The sequence below is a fragment of the Phoenix dactylifera genome, chromosome 3, assembly GCF_009389715.1.
Source record: "Phoenix dactylifera cultivar Barhee BC4 chromosome 3, palm_55x_up_171113_PBpolish2nd_filt_p, whole genome shotgun sequence".
NCBI classification, from domain to species: Eukaryota; Viridiplantae; Streptophyta; class Magnoliopsida; order Arecales; family Arecaceae; genus Phoenix; species Phoenix dactylifera.
The window spans coordinates 3,004,650-3,026,679 of record NC_052394.1 but is presented as its reverse complement, the minus strand read 5'-3'; the positions used below and the strand labels follow the sequence as shown (position 1 = coordinate 3,026,679).

General features: G+C 43.0%; 1 protein-coding gene across 9 annotated transcripts; it reads right to left on the bottom strand.

Moving 5' to 3' along the window:
• Positions 1–7,667: 7,667 nt before the first annotated feature.
• On the bottom strand, positions 7,668–21,810 carry LOC103709679 (probable E3 ubiquitin-protein ligase HIP1). Of its 9 annotated transcripts, none has more exons than XM_039124285.1 (8): positions 21,640–21,810; positions 18,650–18,727; positions 9,882–10,004; positions 9,096–9,785; positions 8,564–8,976; positions 8,387–8,485; positions 8,163–8,306; positions 7,668–8,009 (listed from the first exon to the last, which is right to left on the bottom strand). In XM_039124285.1, the coding sequence occupies exons 3-8, from the start codon at positions 9,976–9,978 to the stop codon at positions 7,848–7,850; spliced, it is 1,605 nt and encodes a 534-aa protein (XP_038980213.1). In that variant the 5' UTR covers positions 9,979–10,004; positions 18,650–18,727; positions 21,640–21,810; the 3' UTR covers positions 7,668–7,847. The 9 variants fall into 9 exon arrangements, with proteins under 9 accessions (XP_038980213.1, XP_017698913.2, XP_038980209.1 ...); XM_017843424.3 differs by lacking the exon at positions 18,650–18,727 and adding an exon at positions 10,598–10,905; XM_039124281.1 differs by having other exon boundaries at positions 9,882–18,727.
• Between the last annotated feature and the right edge of the window lie 220 nt (positions 21,811–22,030).

Here is a 22,030-nt window from a genome sequence, read left to right as displayed (position 1 = left end):
GGAAAAATCAAGAAAATTGGTGAGCTCGGAATAAGTCCGCAAACCATCAGTTTATCGTGAAATGAAATTCATAGAGTGAAATTCATAGAACGGAATTTAGTGGTTGAATAATGAGGGACCCCTTAGGGTTCTACTGGTGGTACACGCGGAGATTTTCAGAGCTCCAGCTCCGCGGAATGGGAGTCCCATCTAGAGACTCCAATTGATAAGCTCCGGGCCGGCGAATGCGCGTGACTCGGTATGGTCCTTCCCAATTCGGGGCCAGCTTCCCTCGCTCAGTTGGTCGGGAGGTTTCAGCTCTTCTTAGGACAAGGTCCCCTGGTCTGAAAGATTTGACTTTGACCCTGGCGTTGTAGTACTGAGCTGTCTTTTGTTGGTACCTCGCCATACGCACTCGGGCGACCTCCCTTGTTTCCTCGATCAAGTCGAGATTGCCTCTGAGCTGCGAAGAGTTGGAGCTAGCATCGTGGTGCTCGACTCTTGGAGAGGGGAGCCCAATCTCTAGTGGAATGACGGCCTCCGTCCCATATGTCAGGTTGAAGGGAGTCTCGCCGGTGGGGACGCGGAACGTAGTCCGGTAAGCCCACAGGACATTGTATAGGTCTTCGACCCATTGTCCTTTGGATTTGTCGAGCCTGGTTTTGAGACCCTGCAAAATAGTACGATTTGTTACCTCGGTTTCTCCGTTTGTCTGAGGATGCGCGACCGAGGTGAAGCGGTGGTCAATGCCAAGCTCGGAGCAGAACTCTCTGAAATGGATGTTGTCGAACTGGCGACCGTTGTCAGAGATAAGGATGCGGGGAAGCCCGAATCTGCAAATGATGGACTTCCAAACGAAATCCCGCATCTTCTGCTCGGTTATCCGGGCGAGGGGCTCAGCTTCCACCTGCTTAGTGAAGTAGTCGATGGAGACGACCAGGAACTTCCTTTGCCCGGTGGCCAGAGGAAATGGCCCGAGGATGTCAATTCCCCACTGGGCAAAAGGCCAAGGGGAGCTGATAGAAGTCAAAGGAGCCGAGGGCCGGCGCTGAACATTGGCGTTCCTTTGGCACCGGTCGCATCTTTGGACGAAATCCATAGCATCCTTCTGGAGTGTCGGCCAATAATATCCTTGGCGCAGAATTTTATGGGCCAAGGCTCGTCCTCCCAGATGGTTTCCACAAATTCCTTCGTGGACTTCGCGCAGGGCATAATTAGCTTCCGTTGGGCGAAGGCATCTGAGAAGGGGAGAGGTGAAGGATTTCCGATAGAGCTTTCCCTCGTATAGTATGTATCAGGTGGCGAGGCGCTTGATTCGGCGAGCCTCTCGTACATCAGCGGGGAGGGTTTCGTCTTGCAGATAGCTGATGAGTCCATCCATCCAGCTTGGCTCGAGCTCGGTGCAGAGGGTCTGCTCGGGCTCGTCTGTGCTGGGCTTTTGGAGATATTCCAGGACTGCCTCTTTGGGAAGCTCGCTCATGCGAGAGGACGCCAGCTTTGATAGCTGGTCGGCCCTGAGATTCTCCGACCTGGCAATATGTTGAATGTGGAAAGAGTCCAAGGTCGAGGCGAGATCCCGTACCTTCTGGAGATACTTCTGCATGGTCGGGTCTCTAGCTTCGAAGTCGCCCACAATTTGGTTGACGACGAGCTGAGAATCACTAAAGGCCTTCAAGTCCTTCACTCCTAGCTCTTTGGCTAGCTTAAGCCCGGCGACGAGCGCTTCATACTCCGCCATATTATTGGAAGCAGAAAACTCGAGGCGCAGGGCCTGCTCGGCGACCACCCCCTCCGGGCTGGTGAGAATAAATCCTGCTCCACTACCCCCCGAGTTTGAAGAGCCATCGACATGTAGAGTCCATGTCAAACTTGGGGTCTGTTCCAACGGTGGCTCAGGTTCAGGCTCGACCTCATCTGGTATGGTGCACTCGGCTATAAAGTCTGCGAGTGCTTGTGCTTTGATCGCCGGTCTGGGCCGGTACTCAATGTCGAACTCCCCAAGCTCAATGGCCCATTTAGTGATCCGACCCGCACGATCTGATCTTTGCAGGATCTGCTTGATCGGCTGGTCAGTCAGCACAGCTACTGTGTAAGCTTGGAAGTAGGGTCGGAGCCTCCGAGCTGAGATGACCAAAGCGTAGGCGGTCTTCTCAAGCTTGGAGTATCGGGTCTCAGCATCCCTTAAGACCCGGCTGGTGTAGTACACCGGTTTCTGAAGTTTTCCCTCCTCTCGGACCAGGACCGAGCTTACTGCTACAGGGGAGACAGCTAAATACAAGTAGAGGAGCTCACCCTGTTGAGGCTTCGTGAGTAGGGGAGGGGAAGCCAGCAAGTGCTTGAGCTTTTCAAAAGATTGCTGGCACTCGTCCGACCACAAAAAGTTCTTCGGCTTCTTGAGGGCTGCAAAGAATGGAAGGCAGCGCTCGGCTGAGCGGGAGATAAACCTCCCGAGGGCTGCCACTCGGCCCGTGAGCCGCTGTACCTCCTTGACCGTCCTGGGAGGCGTCATCCTTTGGAGGGCTCGGATCTTCTCTAGATTGGCCTCGATTCCTTGTTGTGTAATGATGAAGCCGAGGAATTTGCCGGAGGTGACCCCGAATGCACATTTAGCTGGGTTGAGCTTCATCTGGTACTTTCGGAGTGTGGAGAATGCTTCATTGAGGTCGGCTATGTGGTCTTGCGCCGCTTTACTTTTCACCAGCATGTCATCCACGTAGACCTCCATGTTTCGGCCTATTTGGTCTTTGAAGATCCGGCTGACCAGCCTTTGATAAGTCGCCCCGGCATTTTTTAGACCGAATGGCATCACTTTGTAGCAGTAGGTTCCCCCGTCGGTGATGAAGGCTGTTTTTTCCTCGTCTTCTGGCGCCATGCGGATCTGATTATATCCGGAAAAGGCGTCCATGAATGCCAGCAGCTCGTGACCCGAGGTGGAGTCCACGAGCTGGTCAATGCTGGGAAGTGGGAAGCTGTCCTTCGGGCAGGCTTTATTCAGGTCGGTGTAGTCCACGCACATACGCCACTTTCCGCTAGCTTTTTTGACGAGGACCACATTGGCGAGCCATTCCGGGTAGGATATCTCCCGGATGAAACCGGCTTCAAGGAGCTTGCCGACCTCCTCGGCCGCTGCTCGTTGTCGTTCAGGGGCGGCGCCTCGTTTCTTTTGCCGCACGGGCTTGCAGGTCGGCTTCACCTGAAGCCGGTGGACCATGACCTCCGGGTCTATCCCCGGCATATCTACAGGCGACCAAGCGAAGACATCCATATTGTCCCGTAGGAAGTCGACGAGGCGACTCCTCTCGTTTTCGCCGAGGCCAGAGCCGATCTGCACGGTTAGCTCGGGAAAGTTCTCTCGTAAGGGAACTTGAACTAACAACTCACCAGGCTCCACCCGCTCTTTCTGGGGGTTGACCCGTGCCTCCATAACTTTAGTTGAGGGCTGGTCAGTCGTTGGGGCGGGCACCTCGGCTGGTCGTCTTGCCTCGTGGGTCGCTAGGTAGCATCGCCTTGCCACCATTTGGTCCCCTCGGACTTCACCGACTCCCTGGCTGGTGGGGAATCGCATCAGCAGGTGGTGAGTTGAGACCGCTGCTCGGAGGGCGTTGAGTCCTGGCCTTCCGAGGATGGCGTTGTAAACCGAGGGCAGGCGTATCACAAGGAAGCTCATACCCACGGTACTTTCACGAGGGGCGAGCCCGGCTGTGACCAGAAGGTCGATCTCGCCCTCTACTGGGACTGAATCCCCAGTGAATCCAACTAGCGGAGCATTCATCCTCCGTAGCTGTTCTTTTGTCATCCCCATTTTACAATAAGCATCAAAATACAAAACATTCGCCGAACTTCCATTATCAACCAAAATGCGTTTTACATCAAATTTATTTATGATCATGGAGATGACCATGGCATCATCATGGGGAGTTTCGACTCCCTCTAGATCGTCATCTGAGAAGGAGATGGCTTCAGAGGTGCGCGGGCGCTTCGAGGAGGCTCCTTCCCCTGAGGCTTCCCCAGCCGAGGTCCTTCCTCGGATAGTGTTGATGACGCCGGCGATGGGCCTGTTGGCATTAGAACCTTCAGGCTGTGCTGCTCCTTCGGCTGGCTTCTTTCCTTCACGCCGGCCTTGTACAAACCGATCAAGCACCCCTCGGCGAATGAGTGCTTCGATCTCATTTCGGAGCTGATAACAATCCTCGGTATCATGGCCGTGATCCCGGTGAAAACGGCAATACTTCCGGAGATCACGCCGGATTCTGGTGTCTGGCTTTGGAGGGGGGAGCCGGATGCAATCCCGACTCTCAATCTCCATGAGGATTTCAGCCCGAGGAGCATTGAGAGGAGTATATTCTTCATACCTCCCTTCAGGTGCACGGGCCTGCAGTGGGAACCTCGGGCGGAGTGACCTCTGCTGCGGCGGTCCTCTCAACCGGGGTGAACTTTTCAGGCGGGGCGGATTCTTAGCTCGTCGTGGAGACGGGCTTCTGGGTCGGCTGCGTTCCTCACGGCGCCTCTTCTTGGGGTTCTGCTCGGTCCCGCCCCGCCTGACGGCCACGGCTTCCTCAGCCTTGGCATACTTCCGGGCTCGAGCGAACATTTCTGTAAGGTCCGCTGGGAAATTCTTCTCAATCGAGAAGAGGAATCTGTAGGACCGGGCTCCAGTCTTCAGCGCCGACATGGCGATTGACTGGTCAAGCTCCCGGACTTCCCATGTTGCGGCGGTGAACCGGTCCAAGTATTCCTTGAAGGATTCTCCCTCCTTTTGTTTGATATCAAGGAGGGAGTCAGATGTCCGCCGCTGGGGCTGGCTGGCGGCAAAGTTGCCAGCAAATTGTCTGCCGAGCTGCTCAAAGGAAGAGACAGTACTCGGCTTCAGCCCGGTAAACCAAAGCCGGGCTGGTCCTCGGAGTGTCGCCGGGAAAGCCTTGCACATCATGGCTTCCGAGGCTCCTTGTAGGGCCATTAAGACCCGGTAACTCTCCAGGTGGTCAAAGGGATCTGCCTTGCCGTTGTAAGGCTCCACCTGGGGCATCTTGAACCAGAGGGGAACCGGTTCATCTTCAATCTCCTGGGAGAAGGGCGACTTCGTATTGAACTCGAAGTCGCCGTTACGTCCCGATTTTCTCCCGTGGAGTGCCTGGATTTGGCGCTCCAGCTTTTCGACCTTCTTGTCGAGTTCATCATTCTGGAGGATCGCTACAGCGGTTCCTCTGGGTGCAGGTTGCCCTGGAACCGACTCGGCTTCTGAAGGCTGTGGCCAGCCTCCGTGATCTCTGACTGGGTGCTCTCTCCAGAGGGAGGCCTGGACTTGAGAGTCCTGACCTCGAAGAGGAAGCCCGCTTGTAGGGGGCTCCGGTTGAACTGGAGCCGGGGGAGGCGGTGCTGCTGGGATGCCCCTGGGTTGCAAACTTTGGACGGCGGTAGCCAACGCCTGCACTTGCTGCACCAGGGCATCAAATTGTTCCGGTTGAACTTGAGGTGCTGGCTCAACCGGGGGTGGTGAGTTCCGAACGGAACATTCTGGGCTTGGTGGAGGACGTCGAGAGGCGTTGGAAGCCCCTTTGCTTCTTAGCTTCATGGTAGCGAACTCGGGCCCTTCCTCTAGCGCCAACTGTTGCTGGAAATTGGACCCGGGGGCCACCGCGAAGTCGGGGAAGGAGGAGCTCCGCTGCTGCAGGGGGCGGACGGCGGTGCGCCGGCTGGCTGCGTCCTCCGCCGGGGGGCGTGGGAGCGTCCGAAGAGGGGTGATGCGTCCAGTCCTGTCCTGCAAAAAAGCCGGTGGCGGGCTCCCCGGCGCCGGCCCTCCCGGCGCCGGCCCTCCGATGCCTAAGTCAGAGGGGGCAAGTATGTGGAGAGAGCAGGGGAGAGAGTATGTGGAGAAGACAGAATCTTGTGTTCAATTGTGTCTGTGCTGTTTTCTTCCTTTTTCCCCCGGTCTAGGAGGGTTCTCTCCAGCTCCGGGTTTTTTCTCTTGCTTTTAGTTCCCCTTTCCTCTTCCCCCCAGGTTCCCTTTTATAGGAGAATTCGGTTACCTGGGTGGTGACATGAGGTTTGTCCTGTTATGTGATAATTGGGCACGATTTGGCCCATTAATGGCGTGGTGGAAAATAAGGCCGAATCAGACCGGAACCAGGGAGTTGTCACGGTCGATCGGACCTGTTGGAGTGGTTGAACCGCCGGCCGTAGCGGGCCTGGGGTCTGTGGATGGTAAGTGCATTTATTACCGAATGAACCGGCGGTCAGGTAGAGCCATGCGCTCTGATGGTTCAGTGATCCGGAGATCGTCTTGGGCCGTGTTCATTAAATGACTGAGTGCATCGGAGACTTGAGAGAGTCTCGTGCATTAATGGCAGGCCGTGCCGAATACCTGCGAAGATCTTATACCTTGATGGCTTGGAGATAGTGGCAGATCGCAAGCCGTAGGAGTTGTCAGTCCCTTGGACTTTAGGCGGAGGTTAAACATTTGGTTAGGGCATCGGCTCGGCAAGAGTGCCGAACCGAGCTGGTCGCCCAATGGGGCGCCCTGTGGCGGGGTTGCTTCAAGTACTCATGGTCGGCGCCCTTTAGGCGAGCACCTTCTAGCAGAGCGCCTTGGCGCTGTCTTTGGTCAGCACTTTCTAACCGAGCAGCTTTGGGTGGGGCACCTCTTGGCGCGCGCTCTGGTCGACGCCCTCTAGTCGAGTGCCTTCCTGGTCGGCATCCTTTGGCCGAGCAGCTTTCCGGTCGGCGCTCTTCGGCCGAGTGGCTTTCCAGTCGGCACTTCTTGGCCGAGCAGCTTTTCGGTCGGCGCTCTTCGGCCGAGCGCCTCTGTGGATATATGACTTAGGGTTTTTCCCCTAACACTTATTTTTTTATGTTCTCTTATCTTCTCTGCATGCATCAATCTATTTCAATATGCATGTAATCTATGATTCCAATAATTTATTGGAAAAGGTGATCCAGAATTCTGCTATTGTATTATGATGTTGGACTGCATTACTGTCCATCACTCCAAACCGTCACGACCAAACCATGAAATATATTGGTTCTTTAAATTTAACTAATTTTCTCATGTAAAGAGAGACGGTGACTCTTCGTGCAATTCCAAGGACTGGGTTACCGAGCAAGACTTTCTATAATAAATGATAGGTCATAAAGCATGCTCGAAATATGTATCTTTTTCGTAAACACAAAGGTACATATTTAAAAACTGTCGTCCTTCTATGTGTTTGCATGCATGATAAATAAGGTGTGCAACTCGATGATCCTCATGCGAAATTTTTATTATTTAGTCATGAAGCCAACTAAAAAGCTACTACAAAGAAATACTTCTACTGTGCATATATATTGGAACTTCCTGGTGCTTCTAAACCTTGCAGTTGTTTCAACCATGATAAAGACAACAAAATATGCAGTAGCTTTCACAATCATCCTCTCTCCCGACTATTCTGCGGGTCTTCGAACCCATCTCCAGCCTCCCAACATTTCAACCATCACAGTGACCCATCCGAAGTGCTTAAACTTCAGAAGATTGAAGTTGGTTCTTCATTCCAGGGAGCTCAGAACTTTCTAAACAACTAGCTTTTACCGACTTTGCTCGTTCAACAGTAAATTGCTTGGCATTCTAATTGTTTATTTTGTCCCCAGCTGCTAATAATACAGAATTCATCTGATAAAACCCCAGCAAATAGATGCTCAAGATGTACCCAAGGACATGGAGTCACATGCCAATTCATATACAATATATCTATTTAAAATGAATGAGAATCAAATTTTTTAAGCAGATGTCAATTTAAAGAATTGTCTTGTTCAGACGCCAAAGTATGCCATGCCCCTGGGTACGGTATATTTACAAAGCAAAGCAGAAAATAATAAGGTGACTAGCATGAGATTAATTAGAAAGGACAGATTTGTTTCTCCTTTGAAATATCTTCCAATGCAGAGGCTTTGCAGACTGGGCAAACATTTTTTATCTCCAACCATTTCCTGATGCAGCCTATATGGAAGTCATGCCCACATTTCATGCTCCCCAGGTTATCTCTATCTTTATACTCTTCCTGACAAAACAACATAACACAAGACATCTTAGTTACAAACTAACTAAAGATTATCTTAAGATCGAGCAAATAAAATCATCCTAGAATATGGTAGAAGCAGTTTGATTTATGCAAACGTATCTACACTTGATGAAGCGATCTATTGAATCTTACCAAGCAAATGGCACAGCTTCTTTCCTCCTGGTCATCATGAGTTTGATTAGAACAGTGTACCCTCTTTATCAGACATGCCAAAATCCTGTCTTCTGACAAACCTGTGCTGACATTCCCAATGCTTTCTTCCAAAGCAAGTAATTCCTGTAGTGACCAAGTATTTTTAGTCCAGAATTATGGAGTGCAAGATAGAATAACTTGGAAAAAGAAAACAACTTTCACACCTCATAGCTCATGTTGTCTATGTCCAGTCTCATGTCTCTATACCGATCAAACAGATCGCTAGGGTCATAGAACATTGACTGGTCAATCATAACGATACCCTGCAATAAAAATGTAATTCCCATGTTGCATATTACATGACACGGAAAATTGTTTGTTTGACAAATAATAAAACCCACCTCAGATACCCATCTATCATGGGGATTGTCCTCATTGAATGAAGAATGAAATGTGTTATATAAATTCCTCGCCCTCCCACGCCTCACATTACCACTATGCCCTATGATAGGCAACGGCCTTGATTGTCTGGAAGACACAGCAGCTTCCGCTTGCAATGTCACTCCACCCTCTGAAGATGTGGCTGCAAACCTGAGCGGGTGGCTAGAAACAGTCCTATTGAGAGTCATTCTTTGATCATAGTTGCTCTGACCTGGTACCATGCCTTGTGGGGGAGGAACAACTAGATTTGGCAAAGGACAACTCCAATTTCTAATAGTGTTAGGATAGTACACTGCATTCATTGCAGCAGTACCATTGTTAATATTGCTTCGCCCAAGGGACTGGTTCAGCTCATGATTGTAGTAGCCATTATCTGCAATCCCAAAGTCAAGTATAAATCAATAAACAAATAATTAAAAATAAAATATAATAAAAACAGAGGAATAGATGTAACATGAAAACAATAATCAGGAATACTATAGTTTGAAAAACCTGAAAACAAAATCCTTCCTTGGGGAGTCCCAGACACATGAGTTTGGCTCCCTTGCTCTGCCATACTCGGACCAGACATGCTCGCAGTTGAACTTGAATGATGAGGCATGTTACTTGATGGATAGGCCCCAGCTGGATTGTGTTCTAAATGGAAGGTATGACTATGTCGACTTCTTACATTCCTCTGAGGTCCCTCCCCCACACTCAAGAGATTGTCACTCCTATAGTTGGGGCCTGTGTATGTGGAATTCAAAGGCCGGTATTGAGGTACAGGAATAGGCTTCGCCTGTAAATAATCAGAAGAAATGGGAAAGTTGGAAGAACTTCCAGCACAATAATATCCACCAACATTCGGTCTCTCAGCAACCAGGGGCATCTCTGGGCTTTTCCTTTTCAATGACACCCTTCTATTGTCAATTTGAGGATTAACTGTGTTGCAACCATCCCCCATTATAGGTCGACTGTAGCCAGGCATATGTGGGGCATGATTTGGTGAAAATCTAAAGCAGCTGCCAGCAGGTGAAGAATGCATATTTTGAAATTTTAGTGGGTTGGCAGCCCTGTAGTTCAGGTATTCTAGACTGAAACTAGATGCGGGATGGCCGTTTGTTCTTGGTGCAATGTTATGAGCCATGGAATTTACTCCACTGGTTGCTGAATTATCCATAGAAGGCATAAAAGAATTATGTCCTGCAAATCAAATTTTTAAATGCGGAAGCTTTTAGTAATTGAGTCTAATTACATACGGACCCAACAATTATGAATGCATGGAAGTGAAAACCATACCTAAGAGCATTCGAGGATTAGGATTTTGATGATTCCATGTATAGGTATGGTCCATATGTGATGGCTGGGATGCATAGGACAAACTTCTATGCACCATTTAGATGTTGCTAGTGTTCAAAATCTCTGCAAAATTTAAAAAGAAAAAAATAAAATAGTTAAAACTTATCATTGGGAATTATAGAATGAAACTGTTGGGATCAATCCACTGTTAAGAAGAAAAAAAACATGGAAAAATAAGTAATGGCTACATGTAAAAGATAAAGACAATCAGAATTCTTTAACATTGATATCTAGCAAGATCTTTATCAATCAACATAAGCAGTCATCCACGGATCTGATCCCAAATCAAACTATTCACTATCACCCATGGGACAACCTCCTTCCAGATCACTAACTGTACTTATCACCTATATACATCATTCACAAGAGTCAAAAAATTGAACACGGCGCAGGAACAATCATCCTTTTCCTATTCAACAGTCCTGCAACTGTGCAAGATCTGATTCCTAATTTTAATTGCCTAGCACAGAAAAGCCTATCAACTTTGGATTTTCAGTAGGACACCTTCATACACCATGCCAACTAAAACCAAATGGAACATGTACCTGCAAGAAGTGTGGTTGTGTGTGATATTAATTACCAATTCTGCACCTACCCCAAGATAGAAAGAAAGAAAAATGCTTAATCCAGTCGAATCAATTTAAAAAAGCACATACCTCAGGTCGTACAGAATCATTTGGTGATGTTCTGCCAGTAGTTTATGAAAAGCATAGAATGATGCTCATTCCCAAAATGAACAGCAGAATGAGCAATTCCTTTCTTAAAAGAAGTGTAGATATCCAAATGCAGCAGTTCCTTTCTGAAATTGTTATCCAAATGCAACTCTAAAAGCAGCAAGATAATAATTTCATCCCCTAGCAGTATAAAGTTGTTGTAGATCATTAATCCTGCATCCTCAACCATTTAAAGTTTTCTAGGAATGAAATATCCAGCTACAAAGACCTTCCTGAGCTGCATTTGAACACTAGACCACATAATATGTCGTTACATATATCAGCTGACAAACTGGTGAATCAGACTCAAATGAAAAACAAGGGTAATGAAAAACAAGGGTGACCTTGCAGCAAGCAGGAACATCTATAAAGTACCATGGGATATTGGGATTACTTCTTATTATCTAGCAAATTGATGCATCGATTGCTATGAAAAATATGGATCTTTGTGCAGAACTTAGGAAAGAAGAACTAAGGAATTTTTTCTTGTCTTCAAATATATACTCTGGCCAAATAAAATAAAACTAACATTTGGACTTTAAAATGACTAAATTTTCAAGCAAACAACCAAAGATGTAGCACTCCTTACTATTAACATGTAAAGTATTTGTTGCTTGATGCCAACGCCAAGTTAACTGAAACTTTGTGGGGGGTGTAGGTGGAGGGGGGTGCTAAAGGAACAAGACAACCTGATTGGACTTTCTGTCTGAAAAAATAAATTTAAAACAGTAACAACAGGGCTCTGATCAAAAGATTATGTTGGTTAACACTTGAAGGTAGATTATGAGTCTATGATGCACATGCAAATGCACAGTAGGTTTGGAAAACCCAAAATCTTGTGGGAGATTCCTTGGTGTGGATAATAACCAAGAAAGAAGTTGGAGGAAGACCGCCACTTTAGTATAATTTGATCACTATGGATATGGAGAAACTTTATCTAGAACACTTTGTGCTTGATAACAAGTCAGTTGTGGGAAGACTAAAAGATTATAGGTGATCCATTAGGAGTCAATCTAGCATAAATTTCAAATGATGGTGGAAGCCTATCTCGATTTATATGCAGTGGGGGATCCAGGCTGGTCAGCCATAAGGTGGCAAACTAACTCTTTTTTCTCTTTCTAAATATTTTTTTCTGTTTTTACTTTTTTGGGAAATATGTAGGAAGGCGGCTTCCTCGGTACATAGCTAAGTAGCTAAGAGGTTTTCAATGTTGAAAACAGAAGAAACTAAGAAAACATATATGCTTCTCATATTTTCACAAATAATAAAAGCAAGGTATATCATATCGTACTAAACCGGATGGTAGAAGATGTACCGTACCATACCGAACCATACTGATACATAATACGGGAGGCATACCAACACTCAGTACATCGAACCAGACACCGTACCAGGCATACCGATATAGTAACAGAGTGGCACTGGTACGGGGCTCGGTACCGAGACGGCATACCTTGAATAAAAGTTTTGAAATCACTCGCATCTTTCCTTGGATCTTATTGATATTCTACCATCAGGGGCTTAAAACACACTCCTGCACATGGTGAATGATCATATGCAGAAACACTTTCTGCATAAATCTGAACAAACTTCGAGGTCTGATTTAGTTCTGATATGAAAAAATGTTAGTCTTTTTTTCTTTTTTACCCGAAAAATTAGACACGGAAGTTACTAACCACTTCTCAAAATTAATATACAAACACAATAAGGTTTAGGATTTCAAATCCCCAAATTCGGCTTAAAAAACTATGGCATTAGTACCTACTGTTAGTCAAGTTTCACACATTTAATCATCAAAACGAGGTGCAGTTTCCCATAAGATAAGCATATATATTATATATATGTTAAGTCCAGATTTCATCCATCAAAGAAATAAAAAACTAGTCCTTGATTAATTTGAATTGAGAAAACAAATAATATAATTTAAGTGGATGGAGGTGGTTGGTCATGCATAACCAAAGAAGTCTTGCATTTTATATTATATATTGCATCTATAATGTTGTTTCACTCATCCTTGAGATGTAAATTGCCAATAATATGATAGAAGCATCTTCTGAACAAATGTCTGACAAGCATAAAAAAGAGAGTCAAGATCATCTAGTCTGGAATATTCTTTCACCAACTTCCTTTTATCTATCCAGATTACTGAGTGTGACAATAATTAAAAATAAGTGTTTATTGATGAGATGAAAACTACATTATTTATTGCATAAGTCTCAATCGAATTGATCAAATCACTTGCTACCATACAACACTCCAAAAGCTCCATTCCACAATTATGATGACAGCTGTTTCACATTACGAAAGCCAAAACAAACAAAGAGCAGAACATTACCATAGCATAGTTGTAGCAGGTCACTTTAACAGCATCGACATTCAGTGGTCAATGTTGCATAAACTTAAGGCAGAGGGCAGACCAAAACAAGCCATTCCCAAAGTAAAGCAGAGGATAACTGCAACTATATCTGTCTCTATGCTAGATGATTCCACCAAAATGGGCAGAAAATTAAATTTATGCTCTCAACTATACATATTACACCACTAGAACATATTTGAGTAACTGAGTGGTTCAGAAATGCAAACATATGAGCATACTACATAACACTAACAGATAAATGTGCATACGCTAATACCTCTTGAGTCCCACTTGCAGATGCCTAGTGGACCTGCATAACCAGCCAAAAACAGTATATAGAGAAAATATACATGATTATTTATTTAGATATTAACTGGAACTTTTTAATATCTTTTCATATCAGCTTCCACATATTGTTCAACCAAATGACAATGATTAAAAACATTATTCTTTCTACTAGTACAATTCTGTTATATATGAACAAGCCCTCCAAATATTATCCAAAACCTCTTTAATACAATTGGAATAGGCTGCTCTGAGTAACACCTGAAAGAAGATTGCCCCCTTGGGAGAACAAAACACGATATGGTATAAGGCAAAACCCTAGACATCTTGGCATGCTAGAGGGGACTGAACATGGCAAAAGCAGTCTGCAGCTTCTGAAGGGCCAGAGGATTTCATGAAAATTGGGCAAGGACAAGATATGTCCCCATGAAATTTACCGGAGCCGTGGAAGATTCCATACAAGTGGCACATAGTACTCCTCCTTAAAATATGTTGTCTTTTATTCCGAACACTCTTGCACTATATTCCCTCCATCACTGAACTGCTGTTCGAATGATTGTCCTAAAGAAAAAATCGATGGTGCAAACAGACTTTTCCTTCAAGCAAATCAGATGCATTACTGATGTGCAGAACATAGTCCCTAATAAGACCAACCAACACACTGTGCATGCCATCTAGTGATTGCCAGCTGAAATTGGACTACAAATTCAATGCAAAAATCTTTCATGCCTCTAAAGGTCAGAACCATCTTTCGTAGTTAACCTTAAATGCTAAGTTTTTGGAAAATCAACTGCTATAACATTTATTGTCTTCCATTCTGAACCTGGAGCGACAGAATCTTGCATTTCCTCCAAAATATTGCATCTCCCTCCACTTCACTGCATGTGAGTGATCCCACGTGTGCTCATTGGAGATCTTCTTTGGAACAAGACCAACCAGCTTATCATGCAGTGCCAACTCAAAATCAGCAGCATGCCTTAGAGCTACGAAGCTGGTGAAAAATCATTCAACCCTTTGTAGGTCCCAGTCACCTGCTTAGAGCTAAACCTCAAAACTAATTATTAGAAAGTATGATATCTGTCAAACAATATCTTCAGATTGCATTCATATCTTCTGCCCTCCTCTTAATACAAACCACTGACCAAAATTAAAGCATAGAAGTGCCGAATCATGAAGCAATGTGAGGCAATAATTGCACATCCAATGTTGCGAAGGCTGTTGAAATCCTATCTTACAATAAGATAGACAAGCAAACTTTGAAATGAATCCAAAGAATCTCAAGGCAAAAATCATTAGCAAATGATATGCCCATAGTATCTCCAGGAGGTACACCACTGCGAAATGTAGCATGTGTGCATGTGATGCCTTTGTCATTCAAAAACAAATGTGCTTTGGCATAATCTCTAGACACTTGCACTTCAACTCTTTGATATGCCTTGCTGAGGAAATAACAAAGTCAGTCCCCAAAATGTGATAAACCCTGTTTTAAGGAGCATCTTGTGCTGTTACAATGTTTAGGCCCCACTTAAACAGCCAAGGATATGACGAGCTAGGCTGATGCCTCCAGGAAAGAGGCTGACATGGTAGAGCCTCGAAATTCCTGCCGTTCAATCTCACTGATGATGGAAAACTATACATTTCAAAATAATCCTGTCCTATATGGTCCAAAGAAGCCAATTAGTGCTTGCAAATCATTTTTAGTTCAGTTGAAACCATCTATGAGAATACCACAAAAATTGTACCCTTAAAATAGGTTCACGCGAAGAAGATTATGGAGAATATAATCTTCTTGGTAGCGGGTTCCCTAAACAGGACAGGATAAGGAGTATAAGTAGATGATAGTGACGGGACAAAGATGTGGTTTGTTCCAGTAAACTTTGATGGAAGGGAGAAAAGAAACAAGGCACCAGATATCTACAATTGATTTTGAGCGATGATCTTACCACTCAAGAAAAGTGCACACTTCTAAGAAGCAGAGAAGAATTGCTAATGTTATCACTAAATGAAGTCTATACCTATCAAATCAAAAAAAAATCCATAACCACTAAAGAATAGAAATTAAGCGCTGATTCACACCTACCCACCCACATCTGTATGAACAGATCCTGTCCAAATTTGAAGTTAAAAGGTCCCAGAGATCCAAATTTACCCCTTTTTTTGATATATTGTATGTGAGGACTTTCCAAGAAGTGGTCTACGTAAAAGGCACATTTATATTGTTCACCTATGAACCTACAAATTAATCAAAACCAACCAATTCTTAGGGAACATGAGCATAGAAAGCAAGTCTAATGACTGTATTTCAGGTCACCTGAGAATGCATGAAGCAGCATCTGTACCTGTTTAAAGAAAAGATAAGACACCCAGGCATCTGAATGTCATACACATGCCTCATAACCATGTTTGAAGAAATATCTGCCCTTCTGAAAAGTAGTCATGTGTCTTTCCTTTTATAATGAGTTATTTTTTTGGAAATAAATATCCATTTTAATATAGAAGGACATAAGAGGCAGCATGATCCCCAGAAAACAGACCAACCATATCAAGGACTGTGTTCATTTATAAGATTCATGCGACAATTGTGAGGAAGCCATAATCACTCAGTATCAGAAAAAGTAAGATATCTGTAAAAAGCAAGGCATTTGCTTGCAAAAAAAATGTTAATGACCATTGAGTCTAAATGATTTAGAAAAATCAGAGGTGTCTCTTCAAAAGACATTTACCGAACCACATATAGAGAGCTTCAAAGAAGGAAGCAATGGACATTGTAGAATACCAGAAGAGCCAACGAAATATGAATCTGGACAAAGGGTCAACCTTCATCCTATCTTTCTTTGTTTATTTGCTTGCATTGATTTTATCTGAAATAGTGTTGATCAATTTGGCATGAAGATGACTGATGCTAAAATAGTTCAACAAAGACATGAATATTAATCAGGATTAAAAATGAAAAAGAAGACACAGCAACAGTAAACAGATACCAGTGTCCACTTTGTTATCTCTTGGCAAGTACAGAAGTGGAGAGAAGCATGAAGATAAATCAGAGAGAAACAAAGAGGGTTGAATGAATTGGCATGCTGTGTTTAAAATGTAGTGTGAAGGTTACATGGTGGTTTAGCAAAATAGAAAGTTTAAGAAGTTAACAAAGAAGCCGATGCTTTTCAGGGTCCAGATGCGTAGCATTGGCTTTGCAGAGATCAGAATGCCAGGTCCATGTGATATTCTATTTGTATAAGCATGCTTAGCAAAAAGTAGATGAGATATTGGAAATGGCCAAGGCTCAACAGCTCACCATGAGGATGATTCATCAAAGGGAAAGCATGAAAAATAAGACAAGTATTGAATGAAGGGCTTGCATAGACTGTATCAAAATAAATAAGATAAACCTCATTGGGTATGAGTTATGAGTTATGACCATCGTTAAACATTGCATTCGAGCAAGGTGTTCTTAAGAGCAAAATCTAAGCTGTTCATGCAGTATGAAAAATAAATATACTCAAGAAAAAAAAGATGGACACCGAACTATAAGAGATTTTCCACTTGACTACTCTCAAGCATTTCCGGCTAATTTTAAATCCTAGCAGAAGCATGTATGTAAAATTTCTTAGAACTTATTCCCTATAATTTTTTTAAAAATAATCTTCTCCACTACAATAAAGTTTAAAAGTTTGAGGAAAAGACTCTTAAAACATAATATCTATTAAGAACTCTGAGTCCAACAAGATTTAGTATATAAGAAACAAAGTCACATGTAAATCCCTAAAGAACATGAAAGAAAGTGTCAAAGACCTTAACATTAGATGCAACTAAAATCATGGCATATCCTAATTTACAGGTGACAGCACAACAGGACACAGAGCTCCCCCACTAAACATGAATAATGCCAATTAGTTGTAGGAAAAATGGTTCGGCCGAAGAGGAACCCACTATAATGGATCCACCTCCAGTTTCTCAATGGGTCTAGAGTCATCCAAGAGATAACCATCAAATTCACAACTATTTCTGCATCAGACCAGTGCATGTATAGTTTCTTGTCAACCTAAAATGGAGGACAGAAAGCACAAACAAATGCCCCAATAAATTAACAGAAGGCCACAAGCAGGATATGTTAGGCACGTGTAATAACTACATCATAAAGATACATTCTCTGTATATTGTAATTGTCGACAGAGAACAATCAAAGCTGAATCTAAAAATTTGCTCAATAAAAATAGGGGGAAAAGGGTAACTTTGTGTTCTCTAAACTGCATTCCTTCCATCAAAAGAGTCTACATGGACCTAGAAAAGGGACCTGAAATAGCCAAAGCCAAAATTCCAATCATATAAAGGGCCAATAAAAGCATACAACTATCAATAGTTTGTCCAGAATTTCCACAGTCTACTCTTGCTTCAATGTTGAAATGACAACAGGAAGTTTCAAACTATTGAAGAGAGACATGATAGTAAAGAACTTATCCTCACAATGTTGAAAACCAAAATCATCTTTGCTCTGGGTCATTCTTACACAGGGATTATCCATAGAATATGAACCTTGTATAGTTCTGCTCGAGCATTACAATTGTCATTCAAACTCGTAAAAGATTGCTAAGTAACAATTGCATATTAAGTGAGGGTTCATCCTTACAAGGTGCATCATTACAATCAACAGAAACTCCAAACAGATGGACTCCTATTCTGTCAAGATTAAAGGTGAAAACTGCAAGATGAATCAGCTATGATGAAATTGGCTGTTTGTATTTTTTTCGAACACTCTTTTGAGCTGGTCGATGAAATTTTCATAAACAATTGAAACCACATTGATTTTATATTCTCAAAGCAAGAAGTATTTAAATGATTCAAAATCAATTTACTTCTCCAAATTATTATCTCTCCATCAATGTCCTATAATTCATACAAAAAGCCTAGCAGCCAGAATCTAGTTCTACTGTAATCAAGCCCCAATCACAAGGCAGATGAGGAACAGACGCATTCCTAGAGGCAAGTATGTCAAGCATCTAATGGTAAAATTAAAAAAATCATATAAATTGTCATCTCTTTGTCTGTAACTATGTTTTCATAGGTAACCAGGTCATTGTGGGACTTAAAAATGAAACAATATGATTAACTTTTTATAGAGTATACAGGCACATCAATAAGAAAGCAAATGTAAAAACTATCAGAAGGTAGGTACCAAAAGGGTGGTACCAAGCAAGTTTGGAGGGTCTGGTCCAAAAATAATATTGCTGATAAGAAGATATTCATGTAATGTTAAAACGTGTTCATAAGTGGTGCCTTGGTCTACACACGAATTACTGTTCATCAGTGCATCAATCTTCCTCATGGGTGAATATGATTTTATAGGACTACGGACATACATTACTCTGTGTAAGTGATCAAGTGGGCATCCAACTCACACAATAATGAGGTCTTATTTCAAAGACATTCCTCTACACCTGCATAATTGATTTCAAACAGATCAGCTTAAAATGGAGGGCGACAGAAACTGATCTACTATCGCTTATATTTGTACAATATATATAATTTTCCAAACACACTAGGGTGACTGTCCATGTATAATGATGAATCCTCCAGCATTAGCTTGTAATTTAGAAAGCAAATACTTCTAGGCTATGGCTGACAGCAAATCATATATGAATCAAAGATTGTTATATCCATATTAAATGGATGTGAATAAATAAATAAAAAAAGTGCTAATCAGACTACTAAAAGATACATATATAATGTTCTAAACAAATACAGATACAAAATGAATATGACTAATGTCGATATTTGTTTAAAAACATGTACAGATATAAATTAGACAAGGAATACCTATATTTCTTTAAACATAACAGATACAAATCAAATAATTGAGTATATCAATGAGTTAGATAAATCAAATATGGTCAGATAAATCAATAACATATATTAAAAAGCCAGTCTTCAAATAGCAAATCCAGAATCAATAATATAACTCATACTGAAATTTTAATATATCATCAAGATTAAAGTATCATCTTTGTGCAAAGTTGATGGTTGCTAAACATCTCAAAATCTGGCTATCCATATTTAAATAATACTTCAATACCCATATACATATCAAAACCTAAAAAAAGGAACTTTATCAAATTATCCATGTCTTTATCTGTATTTCAGATAATGATACATGCATATACAATTTTGGGTGAGGAAAAGCATACAGTTGAACAATATCGACCTATTTTCAGCCCTGATCTTAAATAATCCAACTAGACAGATGCTTTCACCAACAACGCAGGGCACATACACAACTACCCGATAGGTTTCTTCTCCATTGAAATTTATCACTACTAGATCTAAGCTGATATCTTGAATAGAATGTTTCATCACTTATCACAACAGTTACACCACATCAGGTTCCTCATTTGGCCTTGTTGCCACTATAAAATTAGATTTCAATGAAGTCCAAGTACTATTTCAAGAAGTTACTCAATGTACATGTTAGATAATACATTTTTAGAAAAAGGAAAATAGAACTACAATGAAAATGGAAGCAAAGTGGTGTCTGAAGAAAAGAAATTTCAATGCAGAAATGACCGTTTTTGCCCCTTTTCTATACTAAAAGAATATAGAATAGCTGGTCAATCAATATCCTATTTAGTCAACAGCTTCCTATAGCATCAAGCTTCCAAATGATTTTGAATGATTCCAGCTTTTATGTTGCGTTCATGTCCTACACAAACAATCTTGAAAAGCATTATGTGAAAAGCTTCATGAACAATGAAGAAATCAAAGGAAACGAAGATCCTCTAAAAGAAACTGAGAAGTAGAAATAGTTTCAAGACTCATTAATTCTTGGTCACAACGTCTAGGGTAACAAGATCGGGCATTTAGGATCAGAGGCACTTAAGCTTCCAGCTGATGCTAGAGTTCCATTGGAAATTGGTTTGGAGTAAGCTCATGATTGGCAGAGCGAACCAACCAAGGTAATGCATATTATAATCCACGTAGTATTATAAAAGATGCAGAGATTGAATAAGACGCTTCAGTGAACTTAGACATTTTGGACTTAGAGACAGAAGATGACTTTAGAGATTTTCTAAATCATTCTTATAAATTTTGTGAACCCTATTCTACCAAGTTCAGACTAACATGTTTTCTGAATTCTTCACCTTACTTGAAAATTTTCTTTTCACCCTTATTTGAAAATTTCAAGCCACGCTGGGTTTCTCCCTGCACCAAACAGGCATCATCAGAGCATCACAAGATAACTTTTCACCCTACCCAAAAAAAAAAAAAAATCGCAACTATGCAACACCTGTATCCAACCAACTACCCCAACCTGACCAAAGAACATCAAGCAACACCTTCCATGGACCAATGTCCGCTAACAATACTGACCATGGAATGCCGTACCGGCCGGTACGGGCGCCGGTACGTACCGGTCCGGCCGTGGACCGGTACCGGAACGGATAAAAAAACCGGTATTTCCCGGTTTTTTATCCGAACCGGCCGGTACGGGTGCGTACCGGTTCGGAGCCCGTACCGGCCGATACCGGCCTCGTACCGGTGCGAACCGGCCGGTTCGCACCGGTACGATTTTTTTTTTTTAAGAACCACAGCGCCGCGCGCTGTGGTTTTTGAAACCACCGCGTACCGGCCGGTACGGGACCGGTACCAGCCGGTACGTACCGGACCGGACCGGTACCGTACCGGTCCGGCCGGCCACCGGTACGCCGACCGGTACCGGTACGGCGGACCTTGATACTGACCCTCGAAAATCCTAACAAAACTAACATTTAAACTTTCTTTTCTTCAAACAAAAAAAAAACTTTCTTTTAACACTAGAGATCAAACCACATAGGAGGCAACTTGATCAACTTTTCAGCCTGCAAAATTGAAGATCACTGCCCATCGAAGAGAACCGTAAAAAGATAGCAACAGGCCCTAACTACAGAAAAAAGGTTGCACCTTTTCATCATTAAAGATAAGAAGGACGCCAAGAAAGCCAACAATTCCCTCACTCATAATTTTCTAAAAATTAAATTACCAAACAAAAGAAAACACAATCACCAGATAAAACCCAAATACGAGAATTGTGATGCATTATATCCAATCTAACAAGCAGAGACCGAAGAAGAACAATTGACACATTAACAGCCAATAATCTTGAAATATAAAGCTCCACCGAACAAGAGAGAAGGGGAAAAAGAAACAAAAATATCTCACAAACATAACAAGTAAGAACAGCAACTTCACGGAATAACGTCAAACCAAATAATCAACCCCCAGAATCCTTTCATGGAAAATCAAAAGGAACAAGAAGAACAAAAAGAAAATCCCAATTCATAAGCCATGACACGATCAAGAAGGGAAGGTATCGTACCTTTAAATTAGTCTCTTTTTTAGGTTTTTTCTTGCCTCTTTGTTTCTAACCCCAGACAAGAATTAGGGTTTGAGCGCAGGGAAGGGGAAGAGAGGAGAAGGCGAGAATTCCGTTCGCGGTCACGGCACCAACAGGGCAACACGAAACCGGCACTTGTTTCTCCCTGAAACCAGAAACCCTTGCAGTTATATATATAGAGGAGGGACGGTGGAATTCTGTTAATTTAAATGTATTGAAAAAATAAATTAAAATTATTTTTGGTGTTTTTCTCTGCTTATCTTACTCTTTTTTTTTTTTTTTTTAGGGTGGAGCCCATCGGAAAGAATCACGTGCGGACACGTGGCAAGAGGTCAAAAGAGGGGTCGCGTGTCTCGCGGGTGAGCGGTGTGTC

Coding starts and splice junctions, on each gene's coding strand:
- LOC103709679 (XM_039124281.1), bottom strand. CDS start 9,978: ATGGTGCATAGAAGTTTGTCCTATGCATCCCAGCCATCACATATGGAC. Junction 8,307..8,386: donor TAGACAACATGAGCTATGAG/GTGTGAAAGTTG, acceptor TGGTCACTACAG/GAATTACTTGCTTTGGAAGA. Junction 8,010..8,162: donor GAAGCTGTGCCATTTGCTTG/GTAAGATTCAAT, acceptor TTGTTTTGTCAG/GAAGAGTATAAAGATAGAGA.